The sequence below is a fragment of the Schistocerca americana genome, chromosome 2, assembly GCF_021461395.2.
Source record: "Schistocerca americana isolate TAMUIC-IGC-003095 chromosome 2, iqSchAmer2.1, whole genome shotgun sequence".
NCBI lineage: Eukaryota > Metazoa > Arthropoda > Insecta > Orthoptera > Acrididae > Schistocerca > Schistocerca americana.
In genome coordinates, this window is record NC_060120.1 from 866,197,447 (window position 1) to 866,223,754 (window position 26,308).

At 39.1% G+C, this 26,308-nt stretch overlaps 1 protein-coding gene across 1 annotated transcript; it reads left to right on the forward strand.

Moving 5' to 3' along the window:
* The first annotated feature begins 6,635 nt into the window (after positions 1-6,635).
* Positions 6,636-26,134, forward strand: LOC124594495 (bromodomain-containing protein 4-like). Its single transcript, XM_047132871.1, has 7 exons — positions 6,636-6,706; positions 10,703-11,164; positions 13,130-13,357; positions 19,292-21,263; positions 22,516-22,640; positions 23,250-23,327; positions 25,804-26,134. Exons 1-7 carry the CDS (start codon positions 6,636-6,638, stop codon positions 26,132-26,134), a joined length of 3,267 nt encoding a protein of 1,088 aa, XP_046988827.1.
* Positions 26,135-26,308: the final 174 nt, after the last annotated feature.

Below are 26,308 nucleotides of genomic sequence, written 5' to 3' on the forward strand. Positions count from 1 at the left end.
TCCTATCCCACAAGATCAGACAGTTTCCTGTATCTTTCCACAATAGTCTCGGGGAATGAAATGGAAGTTGTCTACGATAAAGCTACTTGAAAAACTTATAAACAATTCACGGGAAGTCACTAAGTAAATGTATTTTAGTGTTTTGAAATGAACGATCGTAGCCCCTGTCAACATGTGTTAATGTTATTCCGGTCCCCATAGAAGAGGCTATTTTATATAACTCTGGACAAGCTGTTTGCTTTTGTCCGCAAAGGAGTGTTTCTCATAAACAGTGGCTTGTGTTAGTGTATGAAGCAATGTCGCGAGCACTGAAACTGAAGTGTGGCTTGGTTAGTTCATGTGAAGAGGGATTGCCTGTTAGGTAATGATCAGGTTTCCTACCTTTACCATATAATCCTATTCAGTGTATGACCTTTTCCGTTGGCTCGAGTGGGTTGTTACAATTTTTATATTTATTTTTTCCAAGTGAAATGGAAATTGAGGTAGATTTTGTGTTTGTTTTTACATTGCATTTCATGTTTCCTTGAAAAACCTGCGAATTCTGTCGCTCAGATTGATGTCGTAGTCGTGTCCATGCTGTTTCAGTATGACACCACCAGCTTTCAGCATCTTTTGACAGAAATTTGTACCTGTTTCGACTAAATCGTTTTTGTGCCGCACCTAGAAAGAGCTGAATACATCTTTCCGAATTTGCAGTGTCTACTCAGTGGATATAATGTGGGGGCTTAGAGTGTTAGTGTTTAACGTATATCGATAACGATTTACGTAAACTTTCAGCGGCCTTGTCATTCTTTTAATTCAGCCGAGAATCACGCGTTTTGCCGATAGTACAATGCGCTGGTTGTACGTAGGGAATTAGCGGCTGTGAATGATAAATTTCTGGGCTTGTCTGTCAAAATATCTGCCGCGATACATATGTAACAGTAAGGAGCGACCTGGACTGGTGTCTGCAGTGAGTCAGTATGTCTCTTACTATATCAGCACCAGTCTTAAGTTCGAGATAATAGTGGCTTTGACACTGTACTCATATCCTGATGGATCTTCGCGCACCTGATCACAGTGGTTTCCGCTCAGTCATCCATATAAGTTTCTGTGCTATTTCTAAAGTTGAAGACTCGCTACTCTCCCTCCAAAGTTGCTGCAAATCGTTGGTCCTTTTAAGTCCCACAGTGCTTAGAGCCATTTGAACCATTTTTTGTTAAGGATTAACCATAACCAAATTCCCAGGTACCGTAACCTCACTGATTAATGCTGTGCTGCTTAGCGCTAAGCCAAGTTGTTTTTTCCAGTTTGCGCTCGATATTTAGACAACGGACTCAGCTGTCTCCGTATGTTGCGAGTTGTGCTGCCAAGACTACAACCATTTCTCATCGCTGTTCATAGATAAGTTAGGCGTCCACTACGATCTGTGATGCTTTTTTGTTTTTTTGACATCCGTACTAACATTCCGTGAAACGAGCCCTCTCTTAGCGCTTTCCAGCTTCGGTGGGTGTGAGTTTGCTTAGGTTTTCCGACTCAACTGTCGCCGAACACTGCCGCTGGTATAATCCTGAAACGAAATATGGTGAGGCCTGTCTAGGGGTGCAAACGCCAAGTTTATGGCACAACGTAATTAAGGAGCCTATCAATATAAAGATTGAAAACCTAATGAACAGGGATGCTGGTTTCAATTTTGTAAGAGCGTGTGGCGCGCGTAGCGTTATGGATTGACGCTTGAGAAATGTGGGATTGTCAGTGGTTGTTGCTGCCGTGTCAAACGCTTTCTCATGCTCTGGACAGTGACACCTGTCGTTCCCTGCTGGATGAATGATGCTGCCCTAAAATTACATGTACACACTGCAGATCGTCTAATTTGCACTCGTGCATGGGAATTAATGCAGACCGTTGCCAAATACCTGTTAATGTGAAATTTTGTAGAGCCTTTTAGAGTGACTATACTTAAATATTGTACGGATTTTATATTTGACGTAGTTTCAGAAATAGTGAAAATTACTAAAACTAACTGAAATTCATAACTTCGCATTACAGTCAACATTCAGACGCTAATTTTTTTTGTAATTACATCAGAGGATGTCTTAAACTGAGTAAGTTGTCGCCACAAAGTTAATGAAACGATGTTTCAAAAGTATTAAATTTTTTATTTTGTTTATTATTATTTTGATGTGATATAACGTTTGAGGGAATGAATAGGACATGTATGTAAAGCAGGAATTGTTGAAAGCGTGAATAACAGTTGTGAGTAAGGGTGAGAATCTGATTTGTGCAGTCTTGATATGAATCTCATACACGGGAGGGAAAAGTGAATTGTGGTTAGGTTAGTGTTGTTTAACGTCCCGTCGACAACGAGGTCATTAGAGACGTAGCGCAAGCTCGGGTTCGGAAAGGATGGGGAAGGAAATCGGCCGTGACCTTTCAAAGGAACCATCCCGGCATTTGCCTGAAACGGTTTAGGGGAATCACGGAAAACGTAAATCAGGATGGCTGGAGACGGGATTGAATCGTCGTCCTCCCGAATGCGAGTCCGGTGTGCTAACCACTGCGCCACCTCGCTCGGTAAAGTGAATTGTGAAGCAGCCAGTTTTCGCCGTTGTAGAAAACCTCTGTCACAGTATTTAAGATACCGTCGTATGAAATTTTTGTAGCACTGTCTGATTTAACGAATTGGTGAGATTTATTTATTTTTTAACGACTAATGGCCAAAATTTCGTGCACATGCCAAAGTCAGTATTCCAATATTAAAAGCGACATACTGCAACCACGAACAGTGTGGAATAGTATATATACAAAGAAGTATAGAATGCATTTGTATTTTAGAAACTCATTTGTTTATTTGACCTTTGAGTCTGCTGGTAAATAGCTCACGGTGGTCATGAGTCAGTAAGAAGCTGACTCTTAAGACTCCGTGCATCGTCAGACGCCTGTTACATTTCTGGCAATATCTTGTTAACGAATAATCAAGCAATCGTGAGTGTTGAGTTAAAAAGAAAAGTGGGTCCCGGGGTTTGGATGAAATGAGATATCGGTATGGACGAGGTCGCTTTTCCGAGAAAATGGCTCTGAGCACTGTGGGACTTAACATCTGAGGTCATCAGTCCCCTAGAACTTAGAACTACTTAAACCTAACTAACCTAAGGACATCACACACGAGTTATCTGTATAGTGCGAAAAGTGTGAGGTCATCCACACGAGCACTAAAACGAATCTGTTAAATTTGAGTTATACGATACATCGTACAAGTGTAAAGGCTGTCTACTCAGCCAAATAGTCAGGGATTAAAATTACAAGCTACTAGAATTGTAACGATCGTATAGATAATGTTGTGGGGAATTAGAACAAAAGACTGCGTTTTATTCCAAGAACACGTACACTATGCAACAGATCTACTAAAGAGGTTGGCCGCGCGGGATTAGCCTAGCTGTCTGATGCGCTGCAGTCATGGACTGTGCGGCTGGTCCCGGCGGAGGTTCGAGTCCTCCCCGGGGCAAGGATGTGTGTGTTTGTCCTTAGGATAATTTAGGTTAAGTAGTGTGTAGGCTTAGGGACTGATGATCTTAGCAGTAAAGTCCCATAAGATGTCACACACTTTTTTTTTTTTTTTTTTTTGACAACACACACATCCATGCCCGAGGCAGGATTCGAAACTGCGACCGTAGCAGTGCAATTCCGGACTGAATCGCCTAGAACCGCTCGGCCACAGAAGCGCCTAGAACCGCTCGTCCAAAGTGTCCGGCTCCGAGAAAACCCTTAGAAATTTTATGAACCGTAGTTCCACTCGTTTGGCCTAGTGCCGCCGCCCATTTTGACGCCGTTGAGAGCGGGGTTCGAGAGGAGAATGCTGAATTTCTTCAGCTGTCCACAAAAAAAATTCAGCCGTATAATTTCATACAAACTAATTGTTCTTCTTACGTCTTCAACCATCAGTGTGGCTGGCAGTGGTTTGCCACGCTTCTTTGTAGGTGGTGCAGGTGGTATCGTCCATCATCTGGTTGATGTATTCCAAGTTCTTCTTCTCTAGACGCAACGTTGCAATACGATTAGAAATGGAACGCGAACTTGAGGTCGGTCGGTAGTAGGGAAAACTAATGTTAGCCTTCGGTTTGTTGGGAGAATTTTAGCAAAGTGTAGCTCATATAAAAAGCCGATCGCTTATAGTACCCTGGTGCTACTCATTCTTGTGTAATGCTCGAGTGTTTCGGATCCCCACCAGATCGGATTATAGGAAGACACTGAAGCAATTCAGAGGCGTGCTGCTAGATTTGTTGCCGGCAGATTCGATCAGCAAGCGAGTAGTACTTACTTAAATGGGAATCGCTGGAGGGAAGACGATGTTCTTATCGCGACACACTTTTGAGGTAACTTACAGAACCTGCATTTGCGGCTGATTGCAGAACGATTGCAACTGTGGCTGCCGCCGACACGCATTTCGCACAAGGACCGCCAAGACTAAGATGGGGGCGTACAGGTGGCCATTTTACCCTCGCTCCATTTGCGAGTGGAAGAGGAATGGGAATGACGAGTAGTGGCAAATGGTACTCTCCGCCATGCACCTTATGGTGCGTACTAGTTGGTTTCATCCGTAAATATTTAAATTGTTTAGTGGGCTCAAGAACTTTGGTTTGTCGTCATATAATGATAGACTCGCTTTGGTTAAATAAACTTAAGCATGAATTGCATAGTAATTATGTAAAACACACTAAAAAGTCCACGATGTGTTTCAGTGATAATAGTTTTTGGCGGTCTTCAGTCCAAAGGCTGGTTTCATGCAGCTCTCATCTCCAGTCCGACCTGTGCAAGTCTCCTCATCTGTGCATAACTACCGCAACCCACATCAATTTCACCCCCTTATTGCATTCGAACTTCGGTATTACCCTACAGCCGACACCACCCCTCGCTCATTAAATTGACAATTTGTTGATGCCTTGGGATGTGGCCTATTGATTTTAGTTACTCAGTCTACCCATCTAATTTATAGTATTCTTCTGTAGCATCACATTTTAGAAGCTTTTATTGTCTTCCTATCTGAACTTTCCAAGTTTCTTCTTGGTTTCCCTTACTTTTTGCACAGTGCTCAGAATGAATAACGTCGGTGATAGGCTGCGATCCTATCCCACTCCATTCTCAATCGTTGCTCCTCTTTCATGTCCTTTGATTATCATATCTGCAGTCTGGTCCCTGTAATAGTTTCTAACAGTCCCAGTATTTCATCCCTGATATCTTCAGAATTTCAAAGAGTGTAGCCCAGTCAGCACTATCAAAAGCTTTCTCTAAATCTATAAATGCTATAAACACAGTATTCCCTTTCTTCATCCCAATTTCTAAGTAGTCATGGAGTCAGTACTGTTTCTAGTGTCTCTGCTTTTATCCATAATCCAAACTGCCCTTCACCAATATCGGCTTCTGGATTTTTCCATTCCACTGTAAGCAATTTTTTTCAGTATCTTGCAGGTGTGACTTATTACACTGATAGTCCAGGAATATTCACGCCTGTCAGCACTTGTTTCCTTTGTAATTGGAAATATTACAATTCTTCTTGAAGTCTGACGGCCATGTCAGGCAGATTTCGTTTTTTTTAATCCTTTTTTGTACTTGTGGAAAGCATATGACTGTATTGTCTATCTGTACTGTGTGTTGCAACAATATTATCATGAGTCTGTCCCATTCCATTCACATATTGTACAACGAAAAATGCTTAGCTATGTATCCTTTTATCTTTTCTCTGGATCCACACCCGTGATATATGTTGGTGACAGCATAATGGTTGCACAGTCATTTTCAAATTCACACAACAGGGTTTTTATGTTCCAAAAATTCCCATTTAAGTTCCCTGGGTATAATTGTTAGATTTTTAAATGAACTATCCCATCATTTGTTACATTTTCAAATGTGCTATTCCATCCTTTTACGATCCTTGCAACGTGCTGTGAATTCTTCAGTGCAAGTTTGACAGTGACTGCCATCACTGGATCATAATCTAGAATTGTCCACTCTAGCATTTTGTATGTCATTTCATTAAGAGATGCACTGCACTTTCCCAGAACCCTGCCAACAAAACCAGAAGCCCTCCATTCACCCTCCCTAGTACTGTTTTTAAGGACGTGTCTGATTTCATACCTGTTGTTGGCATTATACAATGTGACCTGTTCAAAATGTTCACCGCTAAATTTGTAATTGGCTCTTTCTCTTGTGTATAGACATTATTTTGCGTTCATTCACATTTAAAGGAAGCTGCCATTCAGTGAGCCTAGGCAGAAATTATGTCCAAGTCTTCCTGAATTTCTGTACAGATTTCCAATTTCGTCAGAATTTGTGCAATTCTCAGCAATTGCTTCACGATTAGAATTCAGTGTTCGGGCTGCAGCTCTTGCACACTTATCCCAGAACTGTTCCCTGTGGCATGATGACCATACTTCTTATTTGCTTTACTAATCCATTGTTTTGTGAATCCTGACACCTTGGGAAAAGTCTTTTGGTCTGTACACAGCTGTCATGATACTTACAGGTATCAGTATTGTTGTGTTGAGCAGTATAGCAAGTAATTTTTAATATTAATGTTAGCATACTTGAAAATTATTGTCCTAAAGTGTCTTAGTTTTTGCAAGGAGCTAATTTTGTACAGTTTGTTGCAGATATTTCTGATGGATCACTCGAAGCCACGTCAGCAGCAGCAGAGCAATTGTGAGCAGGGGCAGCAGAATACACAGCCATGGTGAGTACACGTCATGTCGCTTTGAGCTCTCCTTCATCTCAAATATGCGACATTGCTGGTCGTGTTGAGATGCATTAAATAATGGCAAGTGTGTAAGGTTGTTCAGTAATTGCACAACAAGAGGGGAATCTCTGACAGGTTAATGATTGTTTCTTGTGCTGTGAACCACGCATGTCTCCTGAAGTATGACACTATTATAAAGTTTTTCCACACTAAGGAACAGAAGCCCTAACATCTTTACAATTTGCAACAATAAATGCTTCACAGGTGCATCATTCTGATGTAAGCTGCAAAAATTTATAATGCTTCTTTATATATTTCCTTTATCCATGTGGAGACAGTTTTGTCATTGAGAAATAGCATGCATGGCAGTTTGCCTTGCACATGGGATTTTTAGCCCGTTTCATGAATTGATTTTGATGACTGAATAATTTGTGCATCCATTATCTCCCATGTAAAACATTTAGTACAAAATAAGATAAAACTTATCTAGTCTGGTTAAAATAGAGCCTACATTTAAGTTTTATCTATTTATGTTTCCCATGTAGTTTATATGAGAGTGATCCCTTTCCTGGCTATTGTTATGTGACAAAAATGTAACATATATCACACATACATCAAGTAAAATCTTTATTTAGTGATGTTCAGGAACAACAAGTTTGTGTTCGAATGTTTTAGGTTGTGATGTAATGTTAGTGAAAAGCTTAAAGTATCTTAAATTTTATTCAACATGACAATGGTGTTGTCCAATTTTAAAAAATGTAATAGGATATGTATATCACTGTTGTTATGTTTTCATCTGTATCTGTACTTTTTCATCATAGTATACAAGATGTTTAGTAGACATATAAATACATGAGTGAAAGTTCTTGAAAGCTGCAGTTTCATGTCATATTTATATTACACAATGTAGGTGTCCCTAAGGCTGTGCATTCTCATGAAAGTTGTGAACTCACTGCAAAGATCAATCTCAAAATCTGAGCGAGTCAATGAAATTGACAAAACTGAAAGTAAGTCAAAATGTAAGATCTTTTTATCACTGGTTTTGGAAGATAGATAGCCCCTGGACTACCAGTAATACTTTCTTTTGTCATTCGAGGTAACACCTACCATACATCTAAAGTGTAAAAGTTAATGGGGCAAAACTGAATTTAATTTGATCTTTTCAAACCCTCAGTGATTTTTATCCAACGTACTGTATCAGTGTTTCAGTGCCTGTGTTTAGTTTCTGTTTGATCCACCGCCCCCAGTTTTTCAGTCTACATAGTGATCTTTTCTGTACTGGTTGATAGTCCATTTTAATTTTGGGCATTCTATTTTCCTTCATTCTTGTGATATGACCTCTCCTTATTTCTATACTGCTTGATGTGTTCATTTATGCTTTTCCTAGTTCTTGTGTGCTTATGGCATCCCTTATCATATCATACCTTCTTAGAAACCTCATTTCTGCAGTTTAATTCAATTGGATAGAAAAAAAATCTGCTCAGCAAGCAGGGGCATAACACACACGCGCGCACACACACACACACACACACACACACACACACACACACACACACAAAAGAAAGTTCATAGTTAGGCAAGCATTCGGAGCCAGTGGCCTTCAGGCAGAAGGGTTGAAGGGGAAGAGGTCTAGGAAAAGGGTCTTTCCCTGTCATCCCATCCAGTAAGTCTCCCCTGACCCAGGGTTCTGGGTGACTTTCCCAAAATCTGCCCTTTTTCCTAGACCTCTCCAGACCTTTTCCTTATTCACCCCTCTTCCTTCCTCTTCAACCCTTCTGTCTGAGGAAGGACATGATTGATATCAGCTTCAAGAGATTGTGACAACTCTTCTCATTATACTTCCAGGATATAATAGGTTATGAAAGAGGAATATCCATGGAGTGAGCATTCAGATTCATGAAAACAGAATATTTGTCACCAGCACAAATATTACCCCAAGAGTCAGATGGCTATGGTATGACGTAAGGTTTACCCAGAAGATTCTGAGTGTAGTTGCAATGCAAGTATAGGCACATTCCATTCAGTAGTGTTGTGGGTTTGGTACACACAATCCATAAACATTTTAACAATTTCCATTCAATACCTGGAATGAACTTTGCTTCAAGAAAGGAAGAGAGATTCGCTTGAGTGTGACAAATGTCACATCTCAGATATTATTTTTTTGTTCTTCTTTTTTTTAAGAGGATAGAATAGGTAGTGACTGCTATTTTTTGGGTTTGGTGCTATACTTTATCTCATTGCTGAGTCTCTCTTTTAATATCATGCTGGGATAGCATTGCAAAATGACTTATTAGAATGCCAATGTGAAAATATCACACATCCTCAAATTTGGAAAAACAGCAGATCAATGATTAATTTTTTGGATGATATTATTCTTTTCTGTGTATTCTCTGTTGATATGTAATGAAACCAAAATATTAATAACACACATTATTCTGCACATCAAAGGTACTACTAGTACTGTTTTCTGCCAGGAGTACTTTAAAATAAATATAATTTCTTGGAGAACTATGTAATCCACAGGAAATGACTGAGGCTGTTGTATGTTGACCTTATCTGAATGTGAATACAGTAGAGCGTCGATTATCCGAAGTAATTGGGGGACATGGGTGTTTGGAAAACTGGTTTGTTCAGATAATTGAACTGTACATGTTTATTTGCCAAAAAGAAGTACTGTACAGTAAATTTATTCATAAAAACAGGCATCTCTTTTAGTATTACAAAGTAACATACAAAGGCAACTTCAGTAGGAATATATAGTATGTGGCACAGTTTATTAAACAAAAATATATACATATTGCAGTCACATTTTGCATGAACAATACACACAGTATACAAAATTAATGTTTAAAAAAATCCTTTATTTTGGTCTGTCTAAGCAAGCCTACACGCTTACGAGCAGCTAAGTCACATACTTTTTTCATTAGAGATATCTGAAACTGGTCACTTTCATCTTGGGCTTCAAACCATTGCAAGGCAGTATCTAAATGAGTGAAAGCCTCAGAAGCTGTTGGTATACTTTCATCTTCACTTTCTGGAGCACTGATTGATGAGATGCTGGCGGCGTCATCTTTATCAGTGACGATGTTTACAGTCTCGCTGTCCTGCATGATTTGGTGTCGTGACTTTGAAAGAATCAGCTGCTGAAGAATCAGCCGACATTTTTTCTCCCTGTATTGTAAGCTCACGAGTGCCATGTCTTGACTTGAAGCATTTTAACCAGCCCATACTCGCTTTACAGTTCAAAGGCCCTCCAAGTTTTTCGTTAAACTGCATTGCCTTCTCACACAGAATGGGACCTGAGATAGGTTCTCCTTCCGATCTCTTTTGTGTAAACCACTTGTAAACAGCATCATCTAGATCTGTGTTAGTGGGAAGCTTCATAGTTTTAAGGCTTGTTGATCCATCAGTAGAATCAGGCATAGCTATAAAATTTGCTATGCTCGTCTTTTATTTTTTTATATCCGTAATTGTCGACTTCCCCACCTTGTACTCATTGGATAAAGTGGTTGCAGATTCACCTTCTTCTAACCTTTTAATAATCTCGTACTTGACCCTCATAGAAAGGACAACACGTTTACATTTAAGCATTTTGTATCATCAATTTCGCTTCTTAAGGCTTGTTAATCCATCAGTAGAATCAGGCATAGCTATAAAATTTGCTATACTCGTCTTTTATTTTTTTATATCCGTAATTGTCGACTTCCCCACCTTGTACTCATTGGATAAAGTGGTTGCAGATTCACCTTCTTCTAACCTTTTAATAACCTCGTACTTGTCCCTCATAGACTCCACAACACAAGGCAAAAAAGAAATTGCAAATATCTGCCAAAACATCAGAGAAGATGTGCGTGATGACTCTTAAGGAGAGACATCTGGTATATCACTACTCTGTGGTTTGGGCTACGAACATTTATAATGTCTACCTTAATTTCAATGACATTTTCATGTCGTAATGAGAACACCTTAAGTAATGCCTTATAATGTCAACAGGAGAACATCTGATGCACTGGAGGGGCAGAAAGTACCAATGCAGGAGTTGGAAGAATACGAGCAGGGGACCGCAGCACCTGTGTGCCCAGATACGACATCTGGTGGTGAGGGTCAGTTCAAACCAGTAGTGCCATTGCAGGCACCACCGGTGATGTCTGAAACCTCCCCGCAGGTAGACATTCCACATTCCACATTGCCATCACTAAAAAACACAAAAGCACACCACGTTGTGCTCCAGCCACAGAAAGACCAGCAGAACGGCACATTGCAACTGTCTCCTGAAGAGTGGCCAACACCCCGAGAGTTGCAGACACGAGGCCGCCGCCGCCGTTCACGACAGGATCCCAACTCACCACAGCAGCAGCGGTCAGCTACGACATCTCCCAGAACAGTGCAGCACCACAAGGACTCCTCTGTGCTCTGCACACAACAGGACACACCTGCTAAGCCAGAGCACCACACGTGAGTACACCAGCTTCCAATAAAGCCTTGTGTACACACACCTCACTTTTTTCAGAAATTTTGCTATATATGTTTTTGAGCTATTAATTAACAAAATAAGAAAAAGAAACTCAAACTTGCTGGACATATCTGCTGACATGGCTATCATTACATGTTCAGTAAATTTTTCATTGCATATTACATAAAATAATTTGTAAAATATCATTTCCATTGACAAATAAAATGATTTCATGCACCAATTAAAAATATTTAGTACTGGCATGTAAATAAAAATAGACTCTGTCCACCTCGTTCTTATCTGAGAGTAAACTGTAACATTCTACCTAGAACAGTAGCCAGTCTCTACGTGCTGACTCCACTTTTGATACTGTTAGTTATCCTGGATACCATCACTAAGTGCTCAGACAAGAGAAATCTCTTCTATATTCACAATATTTTTTGTGTGTAATTCTGGAGGCGTAAGGACATGATCAATCACCTGCAGCTGTAGCCTATCTTCATGATAAATGTCTACTATACACACAATATAACTTGATATTTTTTGCATGGGATGCTGGAAGCATAACGACAGTGATTTTTTTATTGGGGGGGGGGGGGGGGCAGTTGACGAGCCCTACCTTATCGAAGTGCACTGTACTCAACAATGCATTCACAATAGCTGCTACAATGGTGTGTTACTGTGGGAGCTGTATTGTTTCCCAGCTAAATTTGGCAAAGGGCAGGAAACAATGTGTATTTACTGAGGTCGTCTGTCTTGCAACGATTCCTCCACTCCCAGTAATACCAAAATACTCAAAAATCCCTCTCTTTCTCAATGTTTTCTAGTTAAGTTCATGCTATGCCTTGGTTTTACACATGCCCATCATGTATATTCGACTGAGCAACACAGAAGCTTCACTATTCAACACAATGTGTGGACAGTTGGATAGAGTAACTCTGCAATGTCTCAACAAACAAAGGGAGGTGTTCCACTTTTGCAGATGTATGTGCTGTTTGACGGCCCATGATCGAAAACAAACATAACATGACAGTTCATTGACTTTTTCTTTTTTCATACTGTCATTTATGAATGTGATAACTGTTACAGGAGGTTAATTGGAATCAAGCAGGATTCAATTTTTGTTCATGCCACCAGTGTACCAAAAATTCATTACATCGTAAACATCCATAGTTTGTTATTTAACACACGATGCTGCATATATTCATAACTTTTTAGGTTAGAAACACTGTATACAGGGAGATTTCAAGATGGTGTTACAAATATTTAGGGACTATGGATGAAGGTAAATGTTAGAATTTGTAGTAAAGGACCCTGGTCTGGAAACAACCCAGTTGAAAGATATAAGAGAAAATCGTTCTGACACCTGCGACAGTGGACATCTTCTACTGTAAGCTCTTTGCTGCTTTGCATATTTCGGGAGGAGGTAGTACAGGCCAAAACAAGAAAAAAGTCCAGTGAAAATGGGGTCTAAAATGCATACCTTAACAGCTAAGAGCCAACAAAGATGAACAAATGCTCATAGCCCTTTGGGGCCCACTCTTACTAGATTTGTTGTTTTTTTTTTGGCCCATACTACCTCCTACCAAAATTCAGGAAAGCAAAGAATTTGCAGTAGACGAAGCCTGCTGTCCGAGGTATCAGAACAATTTTCACCTACAGTTTTTGACTGGGTCCTTTCCATCATCCCTGAAAGTTTGTAACATCATCACAGAGTCACCCTGTATAATCTGTGAGAAAGTTTAACATCTATGATTTATGTTTGATTCTTATATTTCCACTGGCAACATTGTTATTGCAATTGCAGAAAACTCTTTTCCCAAATCTGTTAAACAAAACTCACAAATATATGCTATGTACTATGCTAAGCATGTGGGGAAAGAGGTTTTATTATATGCAATGTAATTTCAGGAGACTGATGCTACATTTTTGAATAAAAAGTAATGAAAACTGTTATATTTTTACAGGGAAGTGAGTACCACAAATCAAGAAAATATAAATGCTGCTGATTCAACTGTAAAAACCTTAGAAGTACCATCCGATGCTAGCAACCAGAGGGTAGAAGAAAATGAGGAGGGATGCAAAGAGGAGGGTATGCCGACTCAAACGTGCAGCACTCCATCTACCCTCTGTGAAGAGCCTATTGACGCCTGCCCACAACCCAGCACTGGTCAACAGCAGATAGATTACATACCGTGAGTGACTATTGCAGGCATTTCCTTCTTATTACACTGAAAAATTATTTGGGTAGAGGATGCACATACTTTTTGCAAAATTAGTTACAAGTTGCAGAGTTTTGAAAATCTCTTTGAATTACTGCATATTCCTTTGAGTGTTCTCACACTCATAGCACTCTTCCATTAGCTGTTATGCTTTTCACATAAGATTAGATATTGTGATTTTATATTCCAACCCTGATCAGATGAACATGTATGTAGACTGATCTTTTAGGACTTTTGGGGGTAAAGATCTGAGAAAAATTAGATAATGGATACTGTGATTATTATATTCAAAAAATACCAGATGAACTCTTACACAGAAAGGAAGAATTTATACTGAAAAGCAAGAAAATATGCATATTCCGACTCTGGGGTTTGTAATATTAATTGTGCTTCTGCACCAAGAGACTGACTTCGTTAACCCTCAAGCAGGCATGCTGGTTTTTATAACATTAGCAGGAGGGGGAGATACTTTGTACACATGCAAAGAATAACTGTCTTTAGGTTACCAAGGTAAATATGTACAAAGAAAATTTCAGTACATGAGCGAAATCACTGATTAATTACATAATAATACAATAAACTTTCAACTTATCAGTCTACTGCCACGTACAAGTGTTACCCCATAGTAAAGACACATTCAAAGCATTAAACAGTGGAGTTGCATTAAATCACAGCCAACAGCTTATTTGATTGCTAATTGTCTCATAGACAAATGCATCATTGTGGGTGTGTGCCACTAGCTCAGAATCTGGATCATTTTCTTGCCCATCGTACATTTTTTCTTGACTAGCTCACAGGTTATTTTACATTACTGCTGCTCACTTGCATGTATGACAACACAACTTATCAGTGTGTTAGCTGAAGCAGTAATGAAGGGACAGATACGGGCTTGCAACTGTAAAGCAACAGTGGAACCATAGAAGACAATATAATTCGTGGTTGAGACACTTTATACATATCAATGGTTAAGTTGGATATGACAGACATCCTATCTAAAATCAAGTGCTTTTCAATGAGCATCTGTTCTTAGGCCTTTGACACTTTCCATTGTGATAAATTATGCATGGCATCGTGAATCTTGTCCTACATTAGGCAGCTAATACCACATTTTCCAACTTTATGATAGGTCCAACATGTGAATGAAGAGAATGGTAGAGTTATATGTAAGAGTACATGTGTGATCAATCAGTTGATCTGTGTGTATGGTACAGGTGTCTTATGATAGTGTGACTACCAGAGTGTGTGGCTCTGCACATGTGGTCATAGACAGTGTGTCTGTTTAAAGAAGATCTAGAATCATGTTGCTTAACATTCTGTGGAACATAGCACCAGGAACTCGGTTGCCTTTTTCATCATAGGGATCAGCTAGTTCTTCCTTCCCAACAACAGAATCTCCATACTTAGGTGACATGCACTAGTTCATCATCATAGGCTGTGCTGTTTCCATCCACGGGGTTAAGTGCACTAGGTCCCTCCCATCCATCAGTTTATTCAGTTCTTGATTATTTGCATTCATTTATACTGCTCATTCTTATTTGTTTCCTCTAGGGTTACATTTCTATTCATTTCTTTCTTGTTTGTTTCTTCATGTTAAGCTCTGTCTTCTTACTTATCGGCCCCATACAGTCTGGTCTGTTAGTTCATTGTTAATTCCTGCTCCCACCCCATGAGTAGCTTAGAATTTTTAATAATTCCAAAAGTTAAAACTCAAGTACAATTTTTGTTTAGTATGGTCCATTAGCCCTCATTCAGCTATTATTGTTCTGGTGACTATCAAGTAAATACTGCTCTGCTATCACAAGGGTTGTTATATTGTGATAGACTAACATTTCTAGGACCAATTTGTTACGGTGCACTTTTGTATCTCATGACTGTAATATGTGTTTTTATCTCTTAACTACGAATTATATGTTTCGCATCTTTTAGACCAACCATTTGGTCGATATGAAATCACAGAATTAAACTAGATGGAATGTCGTTTCTGTTAAGAAGTCGTCATCTTCCTTATTAACTTAAGTGGCTAGGATAGGGGGCAATGATTTTTGTGAATTACAAAAACATTTTATGTTTAGCAGAGGTGTGCAAGCATTTGCTAGATGTAATACTTTGTAAGTATATTTGGTATTCTGTTACGGATTATTCTTTGGCACATGATATAATATTTTCCCTTTATATCTATACATTTAGTACAGTATGTGTTGCAACATAAATTTGACTGCATACCTTCTATTCTTAAAAGAGTTCATATCAAGAGAAACATTAACTTACAAACAGGATTGAACTTTTTAAGGGCTCTATAATAATAATAACAATAATACACACACTCATTCCAGAGCAGCAAGATTACAATTGCAGAAAGCATTATACATGACAACATCAATGAACAACTGTTATGCTGAGAGTGATTTGTCCCCATACTCACATGCTTAACTGTTCAGGCCAATTCGGAAGCATGTGCTCCTAAGGGAAAGAAATTTGTTAACTGGTCTCTGTCTGCCTAGTGTATATATACATATTGTACTTTTATTTAGAAAAAATGTCAGCGGTTTCAAAACAGACATGTTATTTTCAACTGTGTGTTGTTAAGACTAATAGAGCTTGTTTGGTTGTTGCAATTTAGTTTTTGTTTACTTTTTTGTCAGATCTGTAATTCTGTGTAGCATATTTGCTTGATTGCTGAAAATTTAGATTTCTTTTCCTGTTTGGCAGTACCTATAATTCGTTTTAGCACTAAGAGTCTCACCAAAAATATATTTACAGTAGAATCCCTCTAATCTGTTACCTTCAGGACGGGGACCATGGTTGGAACGAAAAAAAGGTTGGATTATCCGAAAAATCTAATATTTATTGCAAAAAATATAAAAAGACATTTAGTACAAAAAATTATACAACTAAAAGACGTCTACAGTAATACAAAAAGGATGTTTTTTACACAGTGTTAAACAATATATTAACTAAAAAACATCTACACAAACTATAATATGTATTGGTTTTAAAAGGAAAAACGACAAATAAATTACAGTACTGTACTGTACTTAATAACATATAAATGATATATACTGTAAACTAAAAAATTTTTATGCACTGTATATAAAAAAGAATTTTTTTACAAAGAAGTAAACTACTGTATGTATAAACTACGAAATGATTATACTGTATGCATTGTTTTTACACTAAAAACGAAAACAAATTACTTGGAAAAAAAGTCAGTGATACATTTTTGTTTAGCAGATGTTATTCTAGATTTAGCTGCAGTGTCCCTCCATTTTTTTATCCACAAAACGTCCATTGGAGTTGAAGTTGGATTCTGCCCGATGTATTGAAGGGCAACGTCAAAAGTGTTTTTTGTTTCATTGTGTGAAATCCGGGTGGGGGGTTCGTCTTCGCCATCCACGTCCTCATTCACAGTTTTCTGGCTAATAGTGGCAACAATCTGGTTGTCATTGACCTCTTCAAAAGTGTCACAGTCTTTGTCACATTTGTTGATCCACTCTTTAGCTTCATTGGCAGGGACGTTCGGCTCCAGAGTTTGTAGATCTTTAACAATTTCCAGTGCGTGTTTTGCTCATCTTCAGTATGCTCATTTTCAGTTATAACTTGTGGCCAAAGCTTACGCCACGATTTCCACAGTGTGCCGGGTTTCAGTTCATCCAATGCTGCAGCGATTGTGTAGATAGCATCTTTGATGTTCAGGGATTTCGTTGCCTCAAATAAGTTATGACCTCCTTCAGATTTTTCCAAGATTGAGCTGATATACTTTCTGCGACATCGCCTTTTTAACCATTCAATAATGGCCTGAACCATTGGTTGGATGAGTGAGGTCACATTAGTAGGCAGAAAGAGAGCTTTTATGTCCCCTTTCTACAAATTTTCCTCAGACGGATGTAATGGTGCGTTATCCAACAGCAGTAGAGCACGAACAGGCAGATTTTTTTGCTTCAAGTCTTTTTCGACCGATGGCACAAACTCATTGAAAAACCAGGATTTAAAAAGGTTGCAGTCCATCCAAGCAGATTTTTGAGTGCGGTAATAAACCGGCAAGGAAGATAAGTTTATATTTTTGAATGCCCATGGCTTCTTAGATTTGCCAATGATGAACAAGGGGAGCTTCTGTGTACCATCTGTGTTGCTACAAGGAATAACTGTTATTCTATCTTTTATAAGTTTTGTTCCTACCACAGATTCATTTGAAGCTGCGAGCGTTTTTGTGGCAACATTTTGAAGTTCAGCCCTGTCTCCTTGATGTTATACACTTGGCAGAGTAACAGTTAAATTTTCTTCTACAATTTCTTGAAACTTAACAGAAAACCCCTTAGCAACTGCAGCAATAGCAGATAGTTTTTCACCAGAAATAGAAACAAATCGGACACCATGACGAGTTTTCAAATGATGAATCCAGCCTTCACTGGCAGCAAATTTACCTTTGGCTTCCAGTTTTTTCTGCAAAACTATCACTTTTTCTTTGAGAATTGGCCCGGGTATTGGAGTTCCTTTCCTTCTTTCTTGAGAAAACCACATCCACAATGTGTTATCAAGCAGTTCAAGTTTGGGCTTTTTTAATGTTTTGCAATTCTTCAGAGTGTTTTCACCATCAATCGTAACTGTATAGGATTCGATGTCTTTCTGATTCTTCCTCCAATCCTTAATTGTCATAACACCTACATTCAGTTCCTTTGCAATTTTTTTGAGCAATTTACCTTCGTTCAGTCTTTGTAGCACTGCTAATTTTCCATTTAGTGAAAGAGTTGTGTGTTTACATTTGAATCCAGACATGTTGAAAAACAGACAACTATACACACAATGACTCTACAGTAATAAGTGCTGTAGAGAACACGGAATAAAGCAAACAATGACATTTTTCAATCCCAACAAAGGATAAAACTGCACAACAACCTACAGTATAACAGTATGCACAGCGATAGACACTGCAACAATGGCCCGACAGGCATCCAGTCAGTGAAAAGCACAGGCTCACAAGCCTGAGCACGGTTGGGCTAACCAGAGTGACGGACCATCCAAGTCGGATTAGAGGGGTTCTACTGTACTTTCAGTAGGTATTCCCCATGCTGATACAGTTTTACAGTTATTTGATGAGAATGGCATTATTTTTCTATTTCTTCTTCCTACTAACTTAATCACTTCTCTGAGCTCTGAATGCAGATGATTTTCAGGCCTAACGTAAGTCAAAATATAATCTTTACATGCGGATCTTGATTTAACACCATACAACTCTTATCAGATTTAAGCTTGTAGCAAAATGGAATTAGATTCCATGTTTTCACTAGAAATATGGAAATCATGTCAAGATCACTTCCTTCACACATGGTTAACTGTGTGATAAAATAGAAGGGATTGAAGATAGAAACAAAGAAATGAAAGAAAAGATAGGTGTTTGATATACAGACAAAAATGACATCTTTGGAGATTGAATACAACCTCAGTTCAATAAGAATGGAGCAGCACTTTTTCTACAGTCTCTTTCAGTGAGTCATTTCAGTGTTTGCTAGGTGTGCTTTGAGATAATCACAGAAAGTCTAAGTCAGGATGTGAATCTTGTTCTTGCTACAACTGATTCTTTTGCCATAGCCGCTGCACACTTCTGACTCTCCCTGAAGAAGGAAATAATATGTTTTATTTATAGGTAGCACTTTCAGTGGAGGGAAAAAATGAAATTAATTTGTGCTAATTTTTCACACCAAATCCCATTATGGAATTCACACCTGTATGAAATGTAGTAGTTCAGTTTATTCTCACATCAATGTAATCAATTTTGTGCAACACTTGTACACAGTAAACAATGGTATATAGTTATTTCATCAGAGTGATAGTTATTTCATCAGAGCATGTGCACATTTGAGTCAGCAGTGGAGCAGAAAGATGAGACAAAGCCACTTTTCTCTGTTACAGGTCTTCCGGAGCCTCAACACCGGTACCAATAGCGAGCGATTCCAAGCCCGGACCAGACAGTTCCTCACAATTTCCAACAACTACAAATTCATCCAGTGATGCTCTCCCAGATAAGAACAACCTTCCAGATATGGATTTGTTATGTGGACTTGCTGTCCATCCAAATAAATCAGTTTCAAATCCAGAACATTGGAGTACTGATGTGAACCCATCAACATTTCAATTATCTGAAGTACCATATCAAAGTATACAAAATTATCCTTATCCAAATAATTTACCACCCACGACCCAAAAAACTGCATCCACACATGGAGAATATGTTTTGCCAAATGTTGCAATGTATGGAATCTTTCTGAGACCCAGTGAAGTTTCACCCTATTACAATTATCCAGATGTACATAACAACCCTGCAAGGTATGCCACATCACCACCATTTTACTGCCCTCCATCATCGCAGAGTACACCGATGAACTACTATCCAGCACCAGCCTACCAACCGCGGCCAACACAGCAGCAGGGGGGAAAAATTGTGGAGCCTCAGTTAGCAGTGAATCATCAACACCTGTCTGGATTACAGCAGCAAACGATGGTGCAAGGCCGACAAGGGGTGTATCCACATCAGACGCCAGTTGGTGACCAAATACCAGTGCTGCAACAACATTCACCAGTGGCTCAGCAGCAACATATGCTCGTGCCACTTCAATGCACACCAAACTACCAGACGCCACCTGTGTCCCAGGAAAGATATGTGATGCAGTACCAGCCACCGAGCACACAATATGAGCCACAGCAATTAATAGCATCCCAGCAGTACCCACCCCCAACCATGCAGCAGTACCCACCCCCAACCATGCAGCAGTCCCCACCCCCAACTATGCAGCAGTCCCCACCCCCAACCATGCAGCAGTCCCCACCCCCAACCATGCAGCAGTCCCCACCCCCAACCATGCAGCAGTACCCACCCCCAACCATGCAGCAGTACCCACCCCCAACCATGCAGCAGTACCCACCCCCAACCATGCAGCAGTACCCACCCCCAACCATGCAGCAGTACCCACCCCCAACCATGCAGCAGTACCCACCCCCAACCATGCAGCAGTACCCACCCCCAACCATGCAGCAGTACCCACCCCCAACCATGCAGCAGCAACCACAGTTGCAACAGCATTTTCCACCTACAAAGAATGAGCAACTGGCATCTCAGCATTACCCACCTGCCACCATCTACCAGCAGCTACCGTTGCAGCAGCAGCAGCAGCAGCAGAAATTTCCATCTACAGAAAACGAGCGAGTGCCCTCTCAACAGTTACTGGCATACCACCAGTACCAAACAGTGTCTCAGCAGCAGATGCTGCAAATGAAGTCTCAGGTACCAGTTACCTATCCAGTGCCAGAAACATCACAACAGCAGAGTGTGATCCAGTTACAACAGGGAGTGGTGCAGCATACGCCACCGGTCTCACATTTACCGGTTCCTGAGGATTTGACAGAGGAAAATCATCAGAAAAATGCTGTGGACCAAGAACAAATGCTACACCCACCACAACATCAGAAATCAATGACGGACGAGCAGTGTCTACTATCAACACACAAAGCATCGCCTGAAGCTGAAGAGTCGCCTGAAGCTGAAGAGAGGCAAGCAGGAGTTCGGGAGACTCGCGGACTAGAGAGACCACCTCGCCCACTGAGGCCTTGGGTGTCAGACGTGGAAGCTGCTATGATTCGTGGACAGGCACCGGTCGGGTCACCAGCCCCCGTGGTGTCAGCTACAGCACCTGCCTTACCAATTCAACCCGACTTCCGGAGACCGCCACCACCCATCAAATTTCTGGCCACTGCACAAGGAGTCAATCAACCCACGAGACCGGCCCCGGCTCAACAGCATCGTGCCAATGGTGCCCATTGGCCAGAACAGTACCAGGTCCCGCCGAGGATGCTTAATAATCCTCACAGGAAACAAAATTGGACAAATGTAAGTTTCTTATTGAAGCAAATAGAAAACTGTTTTTAGTAGGGATAAAAGAAATCATCTTATATGCTGCATGATGATCAGCTAAAAACCAAGGCACTTCTGCATATTTGACAAATTGAGCTTGATTCTGTGTTATTAAAATGGTTATAATTGCAGTTTGTGATTACATGACTCACATAGTACGTAGTATGTACCAGACACTGCTCACACATAATTGACTATACCATTATTGGTCACTGTTGCAGCGCATAATGTTTCTTGGCCGACGGCTGTGTCAGAGTATCGTAGGAGTGAACTTATTGTACTATGTTAGTATGAGCCTTGGGGATATGTTCACTCCTGCCATAATCTGGCCATCGGCCAAGAAACATTTTGGGCTGCTGGTAATACTTACAGGCTACTGATAATGACTGTAAAGTCCAAACCAGTACAGCCAATAAATAAATTGGGTGGGCATTGACTGATAAAAGTATGTAGTATCTATTAAATTAATACACATAGAATTCTAGTGTTCCCTGATCTACAAGCTAGATGTGGCCTACATATCAACATGAGTTGTATAAGAATATTCTTTTGACGTACTCAAGAATGGGAGGAAAAGTATGAAAACATTTATCAACTGTAGCAGCTTCAGAAGTAAATCAACAGTAGCATTTCATGCATTTAAGTTAAGAATTGTATCAACACTGCAGCAGAGTGTGCACTGGCACTGGCTCTGGCATTTAGTTTTAATCTGCCAGGAAGTTTCAAGAATTATATCATTAGTAGCTAAGCAGATTTTTCATGGCAATTTTGTTTAGTACTTGGAGATTTGCTAGGGTTTCTGAAATTTTTTCCTCTATCCTCCTCTGGTAGTTATTTCAGCTGTTGCCCAAACTAATCACTGTCAACTTTATCAGCTTCCATTATTCAACTTCTTATTTGCCACATGTTCAAAGCACATTCCTGCATAATGTTCAGTAAATCTTTCCTTGGTTTAGTGTCCTATCAAGGGATTAGATAAAGATTTGAGTGACATTGACGTGCATCCTCACATTACTTTGGAGAAATTTAAAACTGTGCATGCCTGACCCGAGTCATATGTCACTGCTTGTTTCATTTTAAAAAAAGGAACTACAAAAATGGTAGCTGCAACAGCGACTTTAACAATATAATTGTATAATTTGACTGATACAATGAACTTTCATAGTGTCATATTCATCCCTGCCTAAGGAGATCTGTTTTATTCATTTTCTTCATTAATTTTTTTCAGCCACCACCAGTGGGAATCCCATCTCACCGAGGTCGAGGAGGTTCTCTTATTAACAGTGTTGGTCGGCCAATACGGGGGCGTGGAGCCAGACTTCCAGGTTTAAATGGTAGTGACTCTGTGCAGAGGTAAGTTATCTAGCACTGTAAGCGATGCAGCAGCTAATGCAGACATAATTTATATACCTTATGTAGACGATCCCATAATGGTATTAATACCAACGTAAAAAAAGTTTTTTCTTATAAGATATATCTTATTCTGGGGCCTGTTAAAAAGGCTCCAGCTGTCTTAGATTGTTCACTGGCAAATTAACACAATAGAAATTTGATTTTTGAGTTACAATGAAAGTTTTGTGCATGTGGAAATATATGAGACATTATGTGTAGGAAGGAGAGTAGAATCATTTGTTAGGAGCAAATAAGCACCTGAACATGGAAAATTGATTATATGCAGTCTTTTCATAATGATAATCTTCTCCTAGCCCCTGAGTATAATTTACATATGAAATAGTTAATAATGAAACAGAAAACTATAGCTGGCTCTCTGCATAAAAAAAAGTTTCTCTGTGCCATGTGTAGCCAGTTTTTTGCTGTGATGAACTTCCAGTGAAAATTTAGCCAACCCACTGAGTGATTAATATTACAAACTATATTTTATATCAATGTAAATTTGTTTTATTGCATCTGATATCCATTATTCTGATGCAATGCCTAATAGTCCATGTGTAATTGTTCCAGGGTCTCTGGGGTGCAGAACCAGTGCTCTAACATGAATGGTCACGGGCAAATGCCTGCTCCTCTTCATCACAGCATCAGGTGAGTTTCCTGAATAATTATGTAGCATTAACAATGTGTACAGCAACCTTTTTTGCCTTCATAATGAATTTAATTCGTACCAGCTCAGATATTAAGATTTCTGTGGTTGAATTTATAGTAGTGTAAAGTGTCTGTACCATGAATTCTCTCCTCTCATTTCACTCTTGTCACATTTGATTAGCAGGTATTTGTGTGGCTTAAAAAGATCAAATTCTGTTGGCTGTTTCCCTCATTATGTCAGTTTCGTAGTTGTTACAATTGCCATCAAGACTTCAAAAAATCAGAATCAACAGCTGCTTCCTGTCGTTTTTCTTATCGTCCACATTCAACATCTACATTTAAAACATCTTCATTTTATGCATAAAGTTTTTTACTGCTCAACTCCAGCATAATAAATTTCTCTGACCGAGCCTTTTCCTCTCTTAAGTTCATTGAAGAATAGGTTTTTAGGAAAATCATCATCAATACTACCATATATTTTCCCTGTAAGCTTGTTTTTCTCCTTTTCTCTTAGTGGTCTCTTCCAATTACTTAATGCAGTGGAGTGAAAACAAATAGATGCAGAAAACAACCTCTTACTGTGTAGAGAAAGTACTGAGCAGCACACACACACACACACACACACACACACACACACACATAGACAATTTCAGTGTTTCTTACTAGGCCCGTTTCAGCCACATCACCAATAAAAAGATGTGTGTGTGTGTGTGTTTTGTTTGTTCATTCACTTGCAAAAGAGCTTTTGGGTTTGTATTCCAATGAGGAATTCATGTCTGAAAGTGAAACACCATTCTTCCAACACCTAATTCATGTATGGGTATGCTGTGTGTTTTGCTTCCATTATTATTTTGTGAGTGTTCTTATTCCCAGATGGATACAACCCTGTGTTAACTGAAAACTATTTCAGCCCCACTCAGTTTATTTTATTCCTTTGTGGAATATACCTTTTATTTCAGGAAATAATTCCTCAGTAGCAGAGCTCAAAAAACTGATTGAAAATGTTCTAATTTGTCCAATTTGTATGTGTTGTCAAGTATTCATCATGCTTCAGTTTGTAGGTGGTAATTGTTTGCTTCTAAATCTGTTAAGGCAATGATGATCTCTTTTACACATCTGTTCTACTTCGTTATCATTTTAGCAATATTACTTTCACCCAGGTTGCAAGAACTGTTTATAAATGTAAACATTTCTCAAGTAGTCACCTGTTAAAATTTGTTATCATTACAGTAGCTTCGATAGTGACTCATCCTTGCTTTCTTGTAAATTGGAAGTGATAGGATTCTAGAGGCAGTGTATTGCATACCCTCATATATTTCAGAAATATGACACAATAATGTTCCAATATATTGAAACAAATTTAAAACTGCATAGTCCATTCAGATTTCTGTAAGTAATGTTTAAAGACATTCCCATCTTCAAAGTTGTATAGTGACATTATTCATTATCTGTTATCTCATGTAATATTGCTTATTTTTAATAATATTGGTTTTTTTTAATGTCATTACATAGCACATGTATGTTGCCTGGAAGTTAACTTTTTCTGTCTTAAGTGAAAAGAGAATTTTAATTAAATGTCTTCATGTTAGTTTTCTAACTTGCTTTATGTACTCTATTTTCATTGACGAATAATGTGTCACATTGCTGTTTGTTCGCATTATAAAAGAAAGTGCCACTGTATGTGATACTGAATCCTGCCCTGTATACAGTTCAAAAATTGCATCAATATATATGCCTGTGGCTGAAAAACAAAAGTTTTGTTTTATCTCAATGCAGACCAGTTATTTTGTATTACAATATATCTATCCTATCATTACATTACTACAGAAATGTTTGGTGGCTTACACAGTTTCATAGAATTGCTGGCATTTGCGGCATCGAAAGTCAGTGGCAGAACATAGTAGTTGTTAACAAAACAGTTAGAAGAGCTGTTATCAATGCAAAAATAGCGACTCAACTGCAACTGCACAAACCTTGATCCGGCAATGAGAAAGACAGTGATCAGCATGTTGATGAAGCGTAAACTTGTTGTTAAACCACAACTCCCATTGAAACACCTCTAGAGCAGTACACTTTGTTCCTGGTTTTTTGACTATCATTCATATGCAGATGGTTTTTTGTCATGATACAGCTACATAAAATATCTGGAATCCCATTTTGCTGATTTATTCAGTGTGACATAATGCAGAGATAGCTTGTTTGATAAGTGCAATATTACATACATAGGCACAGTTTTACTTGCAGTGTAGATTTTGGCAGCAAGTGTCACATGATTGCAACTTATTCTCTCCTTTTTCAGCATTATATCAGGGCAGAAAGGGTTAAAGTCCCAGATTTAATTGATTACATATTTGGTACACACATCATTCATTTACTATGTACCAGTATTTCTCGTATCTGTCTGTAGTTATTATCATATATTATTTTTAAAATTATATAAATTGATCATATTTTTCATGGTTATTTCTTTTCTCAGGAGTGACGCAGCTGTGACTACATCAAATGAGAGTACCCATTTTGAACAACAACGGAAAAACGATTCACCAAAGGAGCCGTGCAGCAGTTCCTCAGAACTCCACTGCCAGGAAGAAAATACCAACACAGAAATTCTGGGGCAGGACCAACATGACTCTGCTGGCAATGTTAATGCACAAAAATGCATTCAGATTGCTCAAGGTCATAGACAACGCAGAGGCACATATCGTGGCAGAAATGCATTCCGTGTAGGACGAGTTATAACACCTACAAATACAACTGACAACATAAAAAATGACGAAGCAAGAACGCTGAGCAGCCCTGACAGCTGACAGCTTATTGCATTATCATAAAGAGGTGTATGACAGTTTTAAATAAGGATAGTGCCTTTATCATTGCTTGCATATTATCTCTCTATTAGATACAAGTTTTGTATTATAATTAATATTTTTTTTTTCCCCAATGGGAAAGAAATGTCCGACATAAGAGTGAAATGGCATATTGTA

Bases quoted from the DNA above. Each gene is read 5' to 3' on its own strand.
- LOC124594495 (XM_047132871.1), top strand. From the start codon at position 6,636: ATGGATCACTCGAAGCCACGTCAGCAGCAGCAGAGCAATTGTGAGCAG. The intron at 6,707-10,702 runs GTGAGTACACGT...TAATGTCAACAG, and splicing joins CAGCAGAATACACAGCCATG to GAGAACATCTGATGCACTGG. The intron at 11,165-13,129 runs GTGAGTACACCA...ATATTTTTACAG, and splicing joins GCTAAGCCAGAGCACCACAC to GGAAGTGAGTACCACAAATC.